The 18,525-nt window shown below is 38.7% G+C and overlaps 3 protein-coding genes across 5 annotated transcripts in view; 2 read left to right on the top strand and 1 right to left on the bottom strand.

Moving 5' to 3' along the window:
• Positions 1–9,736, top strand: part of ghrhrl (growth hormone releasing hormone receptor, like) — a 58,571-nt gene extending 48,835 nt beyond the window's left edge. For 2 of the 3 annotated variants that reach the window (XM_067445591.1, XM_067445589.1), the window contains 4 exons: positions 2,872–2,919; positions 3,071–3,200; positions 7,854–7,895; positions 8,383–9,736. In XM_067445591.1, the coding sequence (XP_067301692.1) occupies positions 2,872–2,919; positions 3,071–3,200; positions 7,854–7,895; positions 8,383–8,484 (322 nt within the window). In that variant the 3' untranslated portion in view covers positions 8,485–9,736. The remainder of the gene's footprint in view (positions 1–2,871; positions 2,920–3,070; positions 3,201–7,853; positions 7,896–8,382) is intronic. The other variant, XM_067445590.1, reaches the window with a different exon arrangement.
• A 4,949-nt stretch (positions 9,737–14,685) lies between these two features.
• LOC137079157 (uncharacterized) lies at positions 14,686–15,327 on the bottom strand. The gene is made up of 2 exons (XM_067447119.1): positions 15,051–15,327; positions 14,686–14,966 (listed from the first exon to the last, which is right to left on the bottom strand). Exons 1-2 carry the CDS (start codon positions 15,325–15,327, stop codon positions 14,686–14,688), a joined length of 558 nt encoding a protein of 185 aa, XP_067303220.1.
• Positions 15,328–18,210: 2,883 nt separating this feature from the next.
• The window catches only part of gpsm2l (G protein signaling modulator 2, like), a 37,144-nt gene continuing 36,829 nt past the window's right edge, over positions 18,211–18,525 (top strand). Inside the window, exon 1 of the mRNA XM_067445586.1 lies at positions 18,211–18,438. The gene's annotated coding sequence lies outside the window, so the exon portion shown is untranslated. The remainder of the gene's footprint in view (positions 18,439–18,525) is intronic.

The raw sequence follows: 18,525 nt of genomic DNA, 5'->3' as shown, positions 1-18,525 counted from the left end.
AGATCACTGTGGATGAGCTCCAGAGATACAGTCGCTAGATGGGAGAAAGTTGTAGAAAGTCAACCATCACTGCAGCCCTCCACCAGTCGGGGCTTTATGGCAGAGTGGCCCAACGGAAGCCTCTCCTCAGTGCAAGACGCATGAAACATTGTTTAAAAAAACACCTGAAGGACTCCAAGATGGTGAGAAATAAGATTCTCTGGTCTGATGAGATCAATATATAACTTTTTAGCTTTAATTCTAAAAGCTATGTGTGGAGAAAAATATCACCTGTCCAATACAGTCCCAACAGTGAACCATGGTTGTGGCAGCATAATGCTGTGGGGGTGTTTTATTAGCTACAGGGACAGGACGACTGGTTGCAATCAAGGGAAAGATGAATGTGGCCAAGTACAGGGATATCTTGGACGAACAGCTTCTCCAGAGTGCTCAAGACCTCAGACTGGGCCGAAGGTTCACCTTCCAAAAAAAAATGACCCTAAGCAGACAGCTAAAATAACGAAGAAGTGGCTTCACAACAACTACGTGACTGTTCTTGAAAGGCCCAGCCAGAGTCCTGACTTAGACTGACTTAGAGATACTCCCCCGCTTTTTCATATTAAACTATGTTATTCTCTTAACTAAGAAGATTTGACACATACCTCTCTCGTCTCTGACGCGCGGTAACATTCTGATAGCATTTAGCTTAGCCCACTAAGCCCAGTTCATTCACTATGGTACCAACCAGAGATCAAGTTAGTAGTGATCAAACACCTCCACGTTTCCCCTATTTAAATACAGTTACACAAATAGTTAAACGACCAAGTATGGTGACACAAAATAATAATAATTTTTTGTTCAGGATTTTTCAGGCTTGACTTTTTACTGCGCCGAGTCAAGTCGATTCCGAGTCTATTCCGTCATACATTATAGTTCTCCTTTTTAATTTTACAGCGCGTCAGAGCGATTAAGTGCACACACTGAGACGAGAGAGGTATGTATCACCTCGTTTTAGTTAAGGGAATAACATAGTTTAATATGAAAAAGCGGTGTAGTATCCCTTTAAACCCAATTGAGCATCTCTTGTGAGACCTGAAAATGGTTGTCCACCAACGTTTACCATCCAACCTGACAGAACTGGAGAGGATCCGCAAGGAGGAATGACAGAGGATCCCCAAATCCAGGTGTGAAAAATGTGTTGCATCTTTCCCAAAAAGACTCATGGCTGTATTAGATCAAAACGGTGCTTCTACTAAATACTGAGCAAAGGATCTGAATACTTAGGAACATGTGATATTTTAGTTTTTCTTTTTTAATATAACAAATCTGTGTTTTTCTGTCAATATGAGGTGTTCATTAATGAGAAAAAATAACTTAAATGATTTTGGCAAATGGCTACAATATAACAAAGAGTGAAAAATTAAGGGGGTCTGAATACTTATCGTACCCACTATATATATATATATATATATATATATATATATATATATATATATATATATATATATATATATATATATATATAGTGGGCATCTCCAAAACTGCAGCTCTTGTGGGGTGTTTCTGGTATGCAGTGGTCAATATCAAAAGTGCTCCAAGGAAGGAACAGTGGTGAACCGGTGACAGTCATGGGCGGCCAAGGCTCATTGATGCACATGCATGGGGAGCAAAGGCTGGCCTTAATGAGATTAAGAATTTTTTTCTCATTAATGCCCATGCTGACCCCTGTCCACCACTGAAAGCACCAACAGTGGTGTGCGTGAGGATCAGAACTGGACCACGGAGCGAAGGAAGAAGGTGGCCTGGTCTGATGAATCACGTTTTCTTTTACATCATGTGGATGGTTGGGTGTGTGTGCGTCCCTTACCTGGAGAACACATGGCACCAGGATGCACTATGGGAAGAAGGCAAGCCGGCGGAGGCTGTGTGAAGCTTTGGGCAATGTTCTGCTGGGAAACCTTTGGTCTTGCCATCCATGTGGATGTTACTTTGACACGCACCACCTACCTAAGCATTGTTTCAGACCATGTACACCCTTTCCTGGAAGCTGTATTCCCTGGTGGCTGTGGCTCTTTGGTTTCCGGTGGTTTGAGGAGCACAACAATTAGTTTGAGGTGTGGTTGGCCTCCAAACTCCCCAGATCTCAATCCAATTGAGCATCTGTGGGATGTGCTGAACAAACAAGTCCAATCCATGGAGACCCCACCTCACAACTTACAGAACTTAAAGGATATGCTGCTAACAGGCTCCTTACCTCGATGAGTCAGGGCTGCTTGTTTTCACCATTTTTGAGTAAACTATCCATTTAAACTGAGAATGATGGTCTTCTAGAAATAACTAATCCATTTTACATTTGTTACTTTGGCAGAGCAATTATTATCATTGTTGCACATATGTTTACATTCATGCATATTCATTAGGATATATTTGAACATGCATATGTAAAAAGCAATTAAAACTTAGAACATCACTCAAAGTATTTATAATGCACTTACGAATATTCACATTTATGTTCATGTACAGAAGAAACCTGTGAATGTAACCCTAACCTTAATGATTAGTACCATAGAAGACAGTAAAGGTGCATTGCTACATACAAACCTCATTCTCCATTCATGTGCCATTGATATCAAAACCGTTTCTCTCATATAATAATAATAATAATAATATTAAATAATTTGTTACATTCATATAGTACTTTTCTGGGTACTCAAAGCGCTTTAAATATAGAAGGGGGCAATCTCCTCAATCACCACGAAATACATCAGCATGGTCCAAAATGACATGCTAGATTTCTTTCACACAAATCTCTCAAATCGGTCTCAACAAATAGATAGTCATATAGACTACTTTCATGTTTTTTGTTTTGTTTTCTTCTGTTCCTTTTTGAAGGTTTCACAGTGTTTGTCCCCATTCATCTTTCAGGTTAGGGATGACATTGTGAGTAAATGTTGTCATAAGTGTTGTTTAAAGTCATGCACATTATGCTTTTACTTTTTTATCCATAAAATTCACTCAACAAAAGCACCCAGCGCTACCTAATAACCTCTTACCCTTCCTCCTCTCCATCCTTTATCTCTCCTTCTCTCAGGCGACTGACCAAGTCCACCCTCCTCCTCATCCCTCTCTTCGGCACTCATTACATGGTCTTCAGCTTTCTCCCAGACTACTTCAACGTGAGCCTGCGGCTTTGCATCGAGCTGTGTCTGGGCTCCTTCCAGGTTATCAAGCTCACTATCAGCACAACACAGCTTAAACCCAAACCTCAGCAGGAGTGTGAAATACTGAACGTAGACTTACTAAGGCTGGAATACACTACATGATTTTAGGCCAAATTTTCACCCCAATTTCAGTCTGGACGCGTCAACGATATAGTTGCCAAAAGTCAGAGCCAGTCTTCAGACTTTGGGCAGTCACAGTTGACAGATTTCACAGAAAGTCACGTCGTGCATGATGGGCACAGGCTCTGATGTTTTTTTTAAAGCTTCAGACTGTTATGATTCTATCCAGTCTGATTATGTCCAGAGTCCCTTTAAGACAAGTCATTTCACTCGGCAGCCGTCTTTGAAATTCCTCTCAGGCATGCGAGTACAGATCTCTTTAATTGGGGAAACATCAAGTTCTCCAAAACTGTTCGCCAAGCTTACGATTCAATTCTGATGAATGAAATCTGACCGCATACATTTTGTTTCTAAATACTTGTATCATGACAAAAAATTGAATTTATCAGCCTGGACAAAGCTAATGTGCAATCCTAAACACCTGTCTCAGAACACTGCCTTTTTCTATAGCAACAGGAGCTTCTAACAGCAGCTTCAGTGACAAGACGACTTTACTAATCATTGAATGGCTCTTTCATTGAATGGCTCTTTCATTTAGAAGGCGGGGCTTATTCGCCATTTTGGTCTTTGCGCTTTCTTCAATTCATAAGTAATCAGAGTGCACGTCTTCCTATATATAACCTCTTTGCTTATAGAATTTATGTTGGAGGACCATCAAAATAAAGTGTTAGTGGACTAAAACTAATGTGAGTTTAGTTGCATGTTGAAAAATGACTCATAGTCAACAGAATGTACTGTATAAAGGGAACCATCAAAATAAAGTGTTACCATTAAGTAAGAGCTGATTTTAAAAACGCATACTGCCAGATTTACTAAACGGCATATTAGCGTGAGCGCTCCGTCCCGTAAAAGTGGAGATGCGAGTGTACTGTTCTGCGTGTGATTTACTGATGACACGCAAATAAAAGCACACAGATGCAGCCAGATCATTTCCATAATGACCAACAAAATCTACCAAGAATAGCGCAAATAAAAAAGTAAAAGTATTATCCTTCGGATGAGACGTTAAACAGAGGTCCTGACTCTCTGTAGTCCTTCGGAAAAAGAGTAGGGGTGTAACCCCGGCATCCTGGCCAAATTTGCCCATTGGCCTCTGTCCTTCATGGCCTCCTAATCATCCCCCTCTCCTGATTGGCTTCATCACTCGGCCTCCGCTCCACCAATCAGCTGGTGTGTGGTGAACGCTCTGGCGCAATATGGCTGCCGTCGCATCATCCAGGTGGATGCTGAACATTGGTGGTGGTTGAGGAGATCCTCCTTCTATGTAAAGCGCTTTGAGTGCCTTGAAAATTACTATATAAATGTAACAAATTATTATTATTAAATTAGTGTCTGATTTAAGACATGCTTTTTTGGGCAGTAATTAATGGGGCAAAAAAACAGTAAAATGACGAGCGCAAACTTTAGTAAATCACCTTGCATTAAAAGGTCATCCACAAAAATAACTGTCCATGCCTTTTCAGTGCAAATGTTTTACTGCGTGTCTTTAGTAAATCCTAACTGTAGTTTTTTAACACCAAAAGAGGGTTTGTTCTGGCACAAGCTGTTAGTAAATCTGGCTCTTAGATATGATACCCACTTTTTCTCTGTAGCCTTTTTACAGGTCGGCAAGTGTATGTTTTAAAATCTGTTCAGAAGTCATGTGGAATATTCCAGTCTTTATATATTTTCCCCTCGGTACAGGAGCTCTGATCAAAACAACCTTAGAGCAGACCTCATACTCACCATTGATCTGTTGAGACAGAAGATGGACATTTGGGTTTTAGAGACATTACTTAGTTAGCTGCAACACTAATTGAGTTTCCTGAAGGGCCAGTAACTAATTTTGAAGATGAATTCCATGCAGGAGTTTGAGAAACATAAAAGGAAAGCTGTTAACTTCTTGTAAAAGTTTATTTAAGTCAATATATTGTCCGTGATGTGCGTTTTTTAGTGCTAATTACTTTCTTTGAAACCCAACATTGACGTAAGACTGTTCTTTGTATTGACTAGTCAGACATGTCAGCTCACCCGAATGTAATAATGATTGAATTGTGCAGGTGGTTTTCAGATTTCACTTTACAGAGCCTACAGCTATATCAGTGACAGGTTTGCTATCTTAAGAAATCTATTTTAGGGTTCTCTTCTATCTATCTATCTATCTATCTATCTATCTATCTATCTATCTATCTATCTATCTATCTATCTATCTATCTATCTATCTATCTATCTATCTATCTATCTATCTATCTATCTATCTATCTATCTATCTATCTATCTATCTATCTATCTATCTATCTATCTATCTATCTATCTATCTATCTATCTATCTATCTATCTATCTATCTATCTATCTATCTATCTATCTATCTATCTATCTATCTATCTATCTATCTATCTATCTATCTATCTATCTATCTATCTATCTATCTATCTATCTATCTATCTATCTATCTATCTATCTATCTATCTATCTATCTATCTATCTATCTATCTATCCATTTAATTTTGACAAGGGCCAAATTGTGATGGCTAGACGACCAGGTCGGAGCATCTCCAAAACTGCAGCTCTTGTGGGGTGTTCCCGGTCTGCAGTGGTCAGTATCTATCAAAAGTGCTCCAAGGAAGTAACAGTGGTGAACTGGCTACAGGGTCATGGGCGGCCAAGGCTCATTGATGCACGTGGGGGAGTGAAGTCTGGCCTGTGTGGTCTGATCAAACAGACGAGCTACTGTAGCTCAAATTGCTCAAGAAGTTAATGCTGGTTTTGATAAAAAGGTTTCAAAATACACACTGCATTGCAGTTTGTTGCATATGGGGCTGCATAGACACAGACCAGTCAGGGTGCCCATGCTGACCCCTGTCCACCACTGAAAGCACCAACAGTGGGCACGTGAGCATCAGAACTGGACCACAGAGCAATGGGAGAAGGTGGCCTGGTCTAATAAATCACGTTTACTTTTAAACCATGGATTGCCGGGTGTGTGTGCGTCCCTTACCTGGAGAACACATGGCACCAGGATGCACTATGGGAAGAAGGCAAGCCGGCAGAGGCAGTGTGATGCTTTGGGCAATGTTCTGCTGGGAAACCTTTGGTCCTGCCATCCATGTGGATGTTACTTTGACTTGCACCACCTAAGCATTGTTGCAGACCATGTACACCCTTTAAACGGTATTCCCTGGTGGCTGTGGCCTCTTTCAGCAGAATAATGCTCCTGCCACAAAGCAAAAATGGTTTAGGATGGGTTTGAGGAGCACAATGAGTTTGAGGTGTGGACTTGGCCTCCAAATTCCCCAGATCTCAATCCAATCTAGCATCTGTGGGATGTGCCGAACAAACAAGTCCAATCCATGGAGACCCACTTCGCAACTTACAGGACTTGCTGTACAGGATATGCTGCTAACATCTAGCCTGACAAGCCAGACCCACATCAAGATGTTTGGTCTGGAAACTCACCATTGACAGCTCAATCTGAGGAGCGGGATAAACGGTTGTCTTTCAAACTCCCTCTGCACGCGATAGGATAGCGCTACACCAACCAGAGCAACGAAGGTGAAGCAGAGCTCGCTGACTGATTAAACATTCGCCGTATCCAGTCGGCTAAACTCCGAACACATCTTCCCTTTTTAAGAATGACTTCAGTGCCGTTCTTTGTTCTTTTCTCAGAGAAAAACTTAACTCCAAGTCTTCCAGAGTCGTGGTCAAAGCTGATTCGAAAGACCGCCGCCATTCGCCAGTTTCTGTGTTTACTAGAAGCACGCAAACGCAACTCGGCCATCGTCATTATGGCCCCGCCCGCCGACTCTATACACGATGTGATTGGCCCGTCCAGATTGAGAGGAATACAGCTCAGAAGGATATTGAGAGTTCCTAGACGACACTTGCGGGCAGATTAAATTTGCTGCCGCTAGGGTGCGTTTAGATTTCTAGGCTAGCTAACATCTTGATTCACTAAAAAATAACTGGTTTAGAGGAGTCGTTGGTGAATCGTGCTACAGAGTTGTGTTTTTGATTCACACAAGAGAGTCAGTTTTAGAAAGGACTTCCAATGAGGTTTCTATTAACCTTTTTTATGGAGTAAGAGTGTGCAAACTCTTCTGGAATTTACCCTTTTGAATTCTAAACAGCACGTACATTCATGAACAATTTTTATCCGGTTTATATTCAGAGACACACTTGTAAAGCATGTCAGCTTTTGGATGTCATCCTTATGGAAATATCTGGATTAGCTCTCTTATGCACACATTGCAAGTCAATTCTTAACTGCAGATGGATTCTTTAGCACTTGACTGTCTTGCATTTTAATCTCATGGACACTCCTGGTGGATTAAGATTTGATCTGACTGGCTCAAAACACTGATACATCCATGATTATGCATAAGTATGGCCCTGCAGAAATGCTGTTGAAAGCATTTTTTTGTTGTTGTCCCAAAGCACTCAATCTGAGATGAAAGGGAGAGGAAGATGGATTTATAATATTTGTAGATGTTTGATCTGAGGAACATTTTCTGCAATTTACAGACACTGACTTTCTCCTTTTCCTTGATTTTCAGGGCCTTATTGTAGCGGTTCTCTACTGCTTCCTGAACCAAGAGGTGAGTGATTATTGTTCGATAGCACACCACCAAAATACAAAAAAGCATCAAAATAATGTGCTGAAAGCTATTCTGCAATGCCATTATTAGTTTACAAACTGTCAAATGCATGCCAGTCAGGTTTGTGTTTGAATGGAGATAATCAGCATTCTCAGAGGACTAAACAACATTTGCACTCAAAATCTGGCCTAATAAAATCCTCGACAAACATGTTTGCCAGTCTTTATTAATTTGATTAAGAAACAGATTGGGGAATTACAAGAGGACTGCTCAAAGGCCAATAAGCAATTAAGGATGAATAATAATAATTTCAGCCTGTGCTCGCGATAAAGTCGAGCATCTTGCATTTAATGAAACTTGTTTCTAACAAAACCACTGTATGAACTAATCTTTTAGACACTGTTCGTTATGTTATTTCAGTCTACATACAGTGTAGTGTTATAGGGTTTTAGTGTGATTATATATCATATATGTGTTTGTCTGTCAGGTTCAGAATGAAATCCGCTCACGATGGATTCGATATCAAGAGGGGAGTTACGTTGGCGTCCCTGTTGGAGCCAAAGGAAGTCAGATGGACACTCCTTTCTAGAGTCACTAAAACTCCTCAGTGCCTCCATAAAACACTAACCTCTGAATGAAACATGACAATAAATGGCTTAAAGTAAGACACCAAAAGTATTTTAAAAAATGGCTTAAGTGTTCAAATACTGTGCATTTGGGCTGCAGTATATCTGTGAATTACACTCAGAACTACTAATTTGAGAGCATGGAAAAATATATTTATCGTTACAAAGCTGCTGTCAAATATAGCAGTGGCCAAAAGTGAAGTCTGGTCTAGGATAATTGACATCTTCCTTTATTCAAATAGTTTAACTTTTTGTAAGCATATTGTGTATTGTGTTGTTGTACATTGCGTTGTATTGTAAGCAATTGTTTTATTTGTGGTGATAACGCAATGAAACATGCCAAATTGTGCAGAAAATAATCTTTTTCAAAGAAATTGTGCCAAAATGAGAGAGAACCAATGAAGTATTAATAACTGATTATATTATAGTCAAGGTATGCTTTTTTATTTTTCTATGCATTTTTGTTTTATGGTATGTTAAATACGGTATATAAAATAAAATGGTACATAAAATAAAAAAGTAATTTTGCTCATTGGAGTGGTCCAAGACCTCAGGACTTTTGTTGCACATGAACCACAAATACACACAAAAAACATGACTTGTGATTGTAATAAAAATAGTAACAAATCCTTTCGTCACGGGTCAATTTGACCCCCAAAGGGATGAATGGAATTGCAAAGGAATAATAAAAATAAATAAAAAAAATAAAAATACTAAAACTTTACCCAAAAAATTATTCATGTGTATCTGAATGTATTCTGAAGAGATAAACTTGAGACCTGATTTTAGGACCCAGCAGAACAGTCCATTTATTGGCAAGAGTCATGAAATATCATGTTATATTATTATTTTATTTCCAGCAGACACACCCAAATTGACCCAATGTGAGATATTTTGAGCTGGTTATGCATGTATTGGAGAGCTATTTTGAATTTAAGTTGAAAGAATGTGAAAAATGTGCTTAAACTGTATTAAAGGGGCGATGAATTGAGAAATCAATTTTCTCTTGAGCCTTTGATGTATAAAATGTCATGGTAATATAAGAATATCCTGTAAGTTTCAGAGCTGAAAACTTCCTTGTTTGTAAAAGAAAAGCTTTTATAGACACCAGGCCCAGAAAACGAGGCTCTCAAATCAATGACGTATAAGAAGGGTGAACCGCCGCCTCTATGTGTACGCTGCTTCTGTAGCCCCGCCCACCGACTCGTGGAGTTAAACTGATCGCATCCGAGCAATAAACCCGCCGAAGATAGAAAGATAATCGTTTGTAAACAAGACACAGGTCGACACTGGATTTGCAGACATATTCAGATTAAAACACAATGTTGTGCCTTATATATTGGATCAGACTGGAATGGTGCAGCACATGTTTTTTTATATGCGATAGTATTGCATTGTTACAGATTATACTGATTGTGTGTATGTGACGTATCTAACAGAACATACCAGCACGCTGTCACAGGCTGGAGAATCCCTTATTTGTTGGTTCATTGCGAGATCAGACTCCCAGGGGCTAGCAAAGCGCAATGTCCCGGGACTATGTGTTTTCCAGACGGGCTACCAAAACGTAAGCACGTTGGTAGGCCGGTGAGTCACAAATAGTGAAATGTGTTTTGTGTTTGAAGAGCACCCACGTGTGTGTGTGTGTGTGTGTGTGTGTGTGTGTGTGTGTGTGTGTGGTTTGTGCTTATCCACAGACAAGTATAAAAAAATTAATCAGTCGCGGGTGGATGAGAGATAAATGATTATGTTTGGTTGATAAAGAGTTTTAAGAGCCCCGTCAGAGAATTATTCCTGTTGCCGCTTTCAAAACAATCCCTCCCTAACATGAAATGAACTGACAGTGGAGCTGAAGCTCATTAAATATGCAAATCTTATCCAATCCTAGCCGTGGGCGTTTACTTCTGTCTCCAGTGCTGAAAGTCCATCAAAACCCAGCGTTCAGAAGACAGCCTCAAAACCAGTGTAGTAAATATCCTATTACTTATTAGTTATGATGTTTTTTAATGTAAATATCATGCAAACGTCATTAGTTGACCTCAGACAACAGTATAAAAAAAGCCAGTTCATGACAGCATTAATTGATCAATCTAGTAGTTTAAAGGTACATACAAGAAAAAAAAAATCTCCCCAAAATGCACAAAAATAGAGAAAATAGAAAAATTAAATGATATAAGCTTTCTGGACAGAAAAAAGGTTTATTTTTAGGGCTTTGGGTCATTTTGACTCGGAGGATATGATTTGGTTGTTACATACCTTTGTGGAGTATTTAACAACTATAACTGATAGAGCCATGAGTAACCGGGGCAAGTTGTCACATGTTTTTGTTAGTTGCAGTTTTCATTGGCCAAAACTGGTTTGATTTTTTTTTTTTTTTATGTTACATTTTATTTTTTATTTAATGGTTTTGTTTTGTTTCAATTGTTTTACTGTGTCACAACATGCCCTGCGATTTGTGCGACATATGTTCAAGAAACAATATCTTTTTTTCTGCATCAACAGTGTAAATGTTGACTGATACTGTACGTGTCTTCAGACATTGATTTAAAAACATCTATTTGAGCTAAAAGTGTAACAGCTAGCCCTGTTTTTTCCTTTCTGCTGGTTGATTCTTTCTCGTCATTCAAGAATGACTGACATGTTGTGGCTACTGAGAGCAGGAATGGTTTTATGGTCAGTGTCACTGCATTTGCAGATGTGGAGCTACTGATAGTGAGACCTCTCTTATATATCTCACATCCCAACACTGAAAAAAAGTGCGTTGGATTTACAGTATTTAATTGTGTACATTGGTCCCGCATGAATCAATTGCGTTAAACAAACATAATTTGTTCAGGTAACTTCCACATCATGGAATTAATACATTTCAAGTGACTCAATTAAGTAGTTTCAAAGTGAATTTTATATGACTCCCTGTCATGATTCAGACATTCAATTCATATATTCATCCACTTTAATTTCATATACTATAGCCTAATGTTACACTACTGAATTATATTACTGCACTAGCTAGTTGACAAACTTTAAGCTATAGCAATAGCACACATTAGCATCTTAAATGCTAAGCATTAAAAGCTCCTTCAGCCAAGCCGTAATGATATTAGCTATTTTAGTCCACAGCCGCAAATGCTCCACTCTTCTCTATTAAACTCTATTAAACACAAAACATTCTCCCCCTTTCTCATTTTGCTCAAAAATACATTAAAAAAAACACTTTTAAATATAAAATAACAACATTCACTCGCTCTTGATTTTGCCATATGCAAATCATGCTGGGAACTAACAAGCCCCGCCCAGTTTCAATTAATGCAACATAAATCATTCATGTAACACAACATAAACGGATTAATTTTGTTTTTATAAATTTAATTTATATTTAAGTGGATTGAACACAATCAGTTTGGACAAAATCTATAGCAATAGTGTTGCTTTAGCTCATTTTAATAAAGCTATTTGAACAAGCAGTACAACATTTTGTTTCCAGTGAACATTCAGAACAAACTAAAAACAAGCGATTATATTATATCTGCCCTGCACTCTTCCTCCACACACCTTCTCTGAACATGTCAGATGTGTAATGTTTGTCTCTCCTCTCCTCTCCTCTCCTCTCCTCTCCTCTCCTCTCCTCTCCTCTCCCTCCCCCCCTCATTTTTTCATTCTAGGGCACCTTTAAGGTTTTGAGAAACGAGAAATTTGTTTAAGAAAAACGAATGCATCAAATCATTGGAGTAAATTACAGAGAGGACAATATTACCCAATTTTATGATGCATTAGGACTACCTGTGTAATTGATCTTAATAGTGCAGTTAAGCTGATCTCGTCATACATGTTTGCGTAGACTTTATATGCGTAAGCAAGCTGGCACAATCTAAGTGTACCTATTTTTGAGTTCAAGTGCTCTTGATCTTTTACTTTAATGTCTGATATACAGTTGCAATGAAAAAGTATGTGGACATATTGCAGAATCATGTGAAAATGTGAATAACTTTAACAAAATAAGAGACATGTTCTTTTTTATTTAGTACTGTCCTGAATAAGATATTTAATTGTTTGTTTGTTTTGTGATGGTTGTTAAACTGCCTAATGTTCTTCTGAAAAAACCTCCAGGTCCATATTTGAACCCTCTCCAGCAGTGACTGTATGATTTTGAGAACCATCTTTTCACACGGACGATTGAGGGACTCAAACTCAAGCTTCACACATTCACTGATGCTCCAGAAGGAAACGTGATGCATTAAAAGCCAAGGGGAAAACGTTTTTTCTCATTTTGTTTAAATATAAATTTTCATTTAGTACTGCCCTTCGGAAGCAACAGAAGATACTTACATGTTTCCCGGAAGACAAATTAATTACAAGTTACAAGTTACACTGATCTTCAATTTTTGCAATTCAAAATGAAGAACATAATCCAACGCATCCTGTTACAGAAAAAAAGTAAATTTTAAACAACATTTTTTCACATTTATTTGTAATGATGTGAACAAACAACTGTACAAAATACCTCTGAATGTTGAACCAACAATTTATTTTACAAAGTACAAATTTGGCGATTACACAAAAAAAGTAATCACTCAATTTACTATAAATTATGATTACTATACTTTTTATGTAATTGCAAAATTTGTTTAATTTGTAAAATATTTTGTGAATAAATTCTACACCACTGTAAATATTTTGCTTTTTAAGACTGCAAAAATGCTATGGTTAACATAAAGTTTCTGTAATATACGCGGTAAATAACTAATAAATTTAACCTTATATTTAATGTAAAATACCGTTAAATTTACAGGTTTTGGAGGTTTAAAAGAACAAGTCCTTGTGTAATTTACATTGAAAAACCACAACCCAGAATTTCCTTTTGTGATACTTCACATTTCACGTATTTTTGTTAAATTTGGATTGAGATTGGATGAGACAGTATCGCAGCTACTAGGGTGTGGTGTGATTCAGTGATAACACTACCAGTTGATTCATTTTATGGTTGCATATTGCCGAGCGCGTGTGGACTTTACAGGTCTTTATGGTGATACTAGAAATAGCTGAGACTGTCACTTCCAATTTTACACTTTTGTCTAAATGAGTCCATCTGGCCCCCTTGGTGTGGTTATTTTTTTTGTGTGTATCTCATCAGCATTTATTTTTGATTGTATTTTGTTATATTGATTTATTTTTTGTTTGTTACTTATGTATTTCATTCTATACAAGTTTAAGAAATAAAGAAATAAAGACCATGTACTGCACCAGAGGCCAAGTTTTCAGTTAATTGAACTACTTGAGCGGGTCTACTGCCCCCTATTGGTGATATCCAGGTTGGCTATTACTCCACCACCCTGTAACATAAATAATTTATTTACAAATTATGGTGAAAAATAAGGATTTGGTCAATAACAAATGTTAATCTCAATACTTTGTTATATACCCTTTGTTGGCAATGACAGAGGTCAAACGTTTTCTGTAAGTCCCCACAAGGTTTTTACACACTGCTGCTGGTAGTTTGGCCCATTCATCCATGCAGATCTCCTCTAGAGCAGTGATGTTTTGGGGCTGTCACTGGGCAACACAGATTTTCAACTCGCTCCTAAGATTTTCTATGGGGTTAAGATCTGGAGACTGGCTAGGCCGCTCCAGGACCTTGAAATGCTTCTTATGAAGCCACTCCTTCCTTGCCCGGGTTGTGTGTTTGGGATCATTGTCATGCTAAAATACCCAGCCATATTTCATCTTCAATGACCTTGCTGATGGGAGGAGGTTTTTACTAAAAAATCTCATGATACATGGCCCCATTCATTCTTTCCTTTACACGGATCAGCCATCCTGGTCCCTTTGCAGAAAAACAACCTGAATCCACCCGGTGATGTATCCACCCCCATGCTTCACAGTAGGTATGGTGCATCTCAGCATTCTTTCTCCTCCAAACACGACAAGTTGAGTTTTAACAGAAAGTTCTATTTTGGTTTCATTTGACCATTTTACATTACTGTAAATTTAATTTAAATCCGCAAAACCTAAAATGTTACTACCATATTTTTTTTTTTACAGTAAAGTTCTTGCAACCACATAGATACTGGTATTTTACAGGGATTTAAAAAAAAAATTCATTGACAAATCCTATTGTTTGTACATATATATAGTCACGGATCAGTATGGAACAAAGGGGTGAGGACTCAAACGTTGGAGAAATAAGTAACAAGGACCACCGGAACAGGGACCTCGGGGACATAATCCACCGGGGCAGGGACCACCGGAGGAACCTCCAGAGTCTTGGAGAAAGCCCTGTGCTCCTCCCAAGCACGCAGGACTGCCACCACGAAAACTCCCATCACATTCCTCCAAGCCATGTCTAGACTCTGGACCACCAGACTCTGGACCACCGGAGCAAAATCCACCGGAACTGGGTCCACCGGAACACGATCCACTGGCACAGGGACCACCGGAACACGATCCACTGGAACACGATCCCCCGGAACTGGGACCACCGGCACAAGGACCACCGGCACACGATTCACCGGAACTGGGACCACTGGAACACGATCCACTGGCACAGGGACCACTGGAACACGATCCACCGGAACTGGGACCACCGGCACAAGGACCAACGGCACACGATCCACCGGAACTGGGACCACTGGAACACGATCCACCGGAACTGGAACCACTGGCACATGAGGCACCGGAACACGATCCATCGGCACAGGGACCACTGGAACACGATCCACCGGCGCAAGGATCACCGGCACATGATCCACCGGAACACGATCCACCGGCGCATGGATCACCGGCACATGATCCACCGGAACACGATCCATCGGAACAGGGAGCAGGGAACACCGGAGCCGGGACCACCATAGGAGTCGCGGATGGCACCTTCCTTCTCCTCCACTTTGAGACCACCGGCGCAGGGTCTACCTGAACAGGAGCCACCAAACTCAGAACCCTCCTTATCCGTTCCCGAGTATCCACTGACTGTAGATGGAACCCGGGAACAGTCAGTGGGCTGGGATGCTATTGGTCGAAGAGGTTTGGACTACTTTAGGTGGTAAACAAAGTCCCAGAATCCCAGCTTCCCCAGCCTCCCCATCTCCTCTGGACAGAGTGGCATGTCCAGGCAGAGATTGAAGGCCTCTTTATACTCTTCCTCGTTGAGTGTCAGCTGGTCCACCTCGATCAGGAACTGGCATGCAAACTCTAGTACATCCGTCCCCTGCTGACGGATGTACTTGGAGTTTAGGTGTTGCATAGCCAGTAGGTGTCTTGATAACTCCATGACTGGGCAAAAATCTAAACGGGAAAAAAAAACAAAAAAAAAAAACCTGCTGAGTCCTCAAGTGGTTGGATCGTTTTGTCACGGATTAGTTTGGAACAAAGGGGTGAGGACTCAAACGCAGGAGAAATAAGTATTTATTAAATAAACAATAACCAAAACATAACACGAAAGAAAACCCACGAGGGGGAAAACAAGCTAGAAACACACAAACTCAAATATATATATATATATATATATATATATATATATATATATATATATATATATATATATATATATATATATATATATATATATATATATATATATATATATATATATATATATATAATCACTACCCAACCAACCCAGAACAAACTACTATTGTAATGAATATTGTACAGTAGGCGTACCGACTGCTGTATATTCAGCACTTGCATACTGTAAAAATACAGCAGTGCAACTGCATAAGCCTTAAAGGTTAACAAAGTCTAAATGAAAAGCATGTTAAGATACACTCAAAAAAGTAGTGCAACTGCAACATCAAAGTCAGTGAGAGATTGATTCTGCCTCAGTATCGCATCTTCATGTTGGGTCTGGCCTGAGGACTTTATCTATCACAGGCAATGCCGGCTCTTGCCAGGCAAAGGGAAAAACCCTCTGGGGTGCAGACTTTTTCTCCTTGTTCACCACCTCTGAGTCTGACACATACTCTTCCTCCTCTCCCGCTCAGATTGCTTCCATCCATTGTTGTATCAACGTTCAGTGCAACAATTTGAATACATTTTTGGCATCATTAGAAATAAATGTGAACAATTTTGAGTCGTTGTATAAATGATGAAAACTCTGATTTAAACTTTTGTCTGCAAGTGTTTAACGTTTTGAAACGCATCACAATGTGAATGAAATGTGTTTTAGCGAGTGAGAATGTGTTTTTTGAGAGTGAGATTTTCAAATGTTGTCTTAACTACATTATAGTTTTATAGTTTTTTTTTACATTATAGATTTAGTTTTTTTTTTAACAATCCAGAAAGACTGTAAATGACTGCTGGATTTGTCCGTAATAAACAGAGACCTCTGCTGGTCAATACATATGCACTATTTTAAGACGTGTTATGCTGAACACATAAGATATTTTAAAGAATGTAACCAAGCAGATAGAGCAATTGACTAAGAAAAATACCTTGATAGTTAATGGTTGCTCTATCTGCTTGGTTACAGACATTCTTTAAAATATCTTCTTTTGTGTTCAGCAGAAGAAAGAAAGTCATACAGGTTTGGAACAACTTGAGGGTGAGAAAATTATGAAATTTTTATTTTTGGGTGAACTATCCATTTAATTAAACAGGGGTCTGGGGTCAGAGTGCTCTCGGATTTCATCAAAAATATCTGATAAAAATAAAAATAACATTTGTTTTTCTGACGATGAAGGTCTATGGGTTTGGAACGACATGAGCTAAAATTAACCCCAACAATTTAAATTCTGTGGTTGATTATAACGACAGAATTTAAATTTTTGGGGTGAACTAACCCTTGATTTACAAACGCTTTGTGAATCGGTTTGATCAAAACATTCAAAAGAATCGGTTCAGTATTTTGGTTTGGTTTGGTTACTTTATTGTCCCCGAGGGGAAATTCTGCTTGGGCACAGTGCATGGTTGCTTCTTAAAAGAACATCACAAACATAACAGAATCCGATTACAGAAATATTGATTAGGCACAGTGCAGAAATACTTCATAAAAAACACCACAGACATCACAGATCACACAAATACTGCTTGGGCATAAGGCAAAGTTACTTCATTAAAAACACCACAGACATCACAGATCACACAAATACTGCTTGGACATAAGGCAAAGTTAATTCATAAAAATAAAAAAATAACAACGCTAATTATGGATGACGAAACCTGCGTAAACAATAAATAAAAAATAAATATCCAAATAAATACACAGAAAAGCAAACAACTCTGAACAAAACTCTACATAAATGAACACAAATAAGTAACTGCGCAAATAATCCACATAATTGCATAATATAAATAATTAAATCTGCGAGGAGATAAATAATTAGGCTAAATAAATAAAACGACATTAAAATATGTTAAAAACTTGCTAAACTAAAAGTTGACTTTTCCCCTTTTCCTCCTCGTTACCATGTTACACAAATGAAAGATAAATAAACGTTCAAAACGGTAAAAAAAAATAAAAAGGCAACTTTAAGTTTACCATTCGCTTTAACTCTTCTTTAAAAAATAAAGAAGAAGAAGGAAAACATCGTTTTATTCATCAAGTAATTTATTAATTTTTATTTTTAGCAGGTTTAGTCCTCCATAAATTATGACGACTGGCGAATCGGTTCGACCGAATCATTAAAGAGAGTCTGTTTAAATGAACGATTCGTTCTCGAGCATTACTTCAGCACAGAGGCATTATGATGGCGAGGCGTGGCGTTTACAAACTCCTGTGTAATGATTGGCGTGCCAAAGCACAAGACGCGTTCCTTTTTTTTCCCCGAAAAAAAGTTAGGAAAGGAAAGTGTCTTGAGAAAACATGGCGGAGTAAGAGAGAAACTGTATCGATGCTTCTTGAAAAAGGGAGAAACTTTTCCATCACGGGACATGTAGCGCGATTACACACTTTAAAGTAGGCTACAGATCTGAAAGACGCTAAGGTATGAGTTTGATTTCTCCTTCAGATGTAACGTACTATTTTCAGTTGTGGATGAACAGCTTCTCCACTTAACTATTCTATGTGTTGC

Source organism: Pseudorasbora parva, chromosome 6, assembly GCF_024679245.1.
Source record: "Pseudorasbora parva isolate DD20220531a chromosome 6, ASM2467924v1, whole genome shotgun sequence".
Taxonomy (NCBI): domain Eukaryota; kingdom Metazoa; phylum Chordata; class Actinopteri; order Cypriniformes; family Gobionidae; genus Pseudorasbora; species Pseudorasbora parva.
The sequence above is the reverse complement of the archived record's forward strand: the minus strand, read 5'-3'. Positions and strand labels throughout refer to the sequence as shown.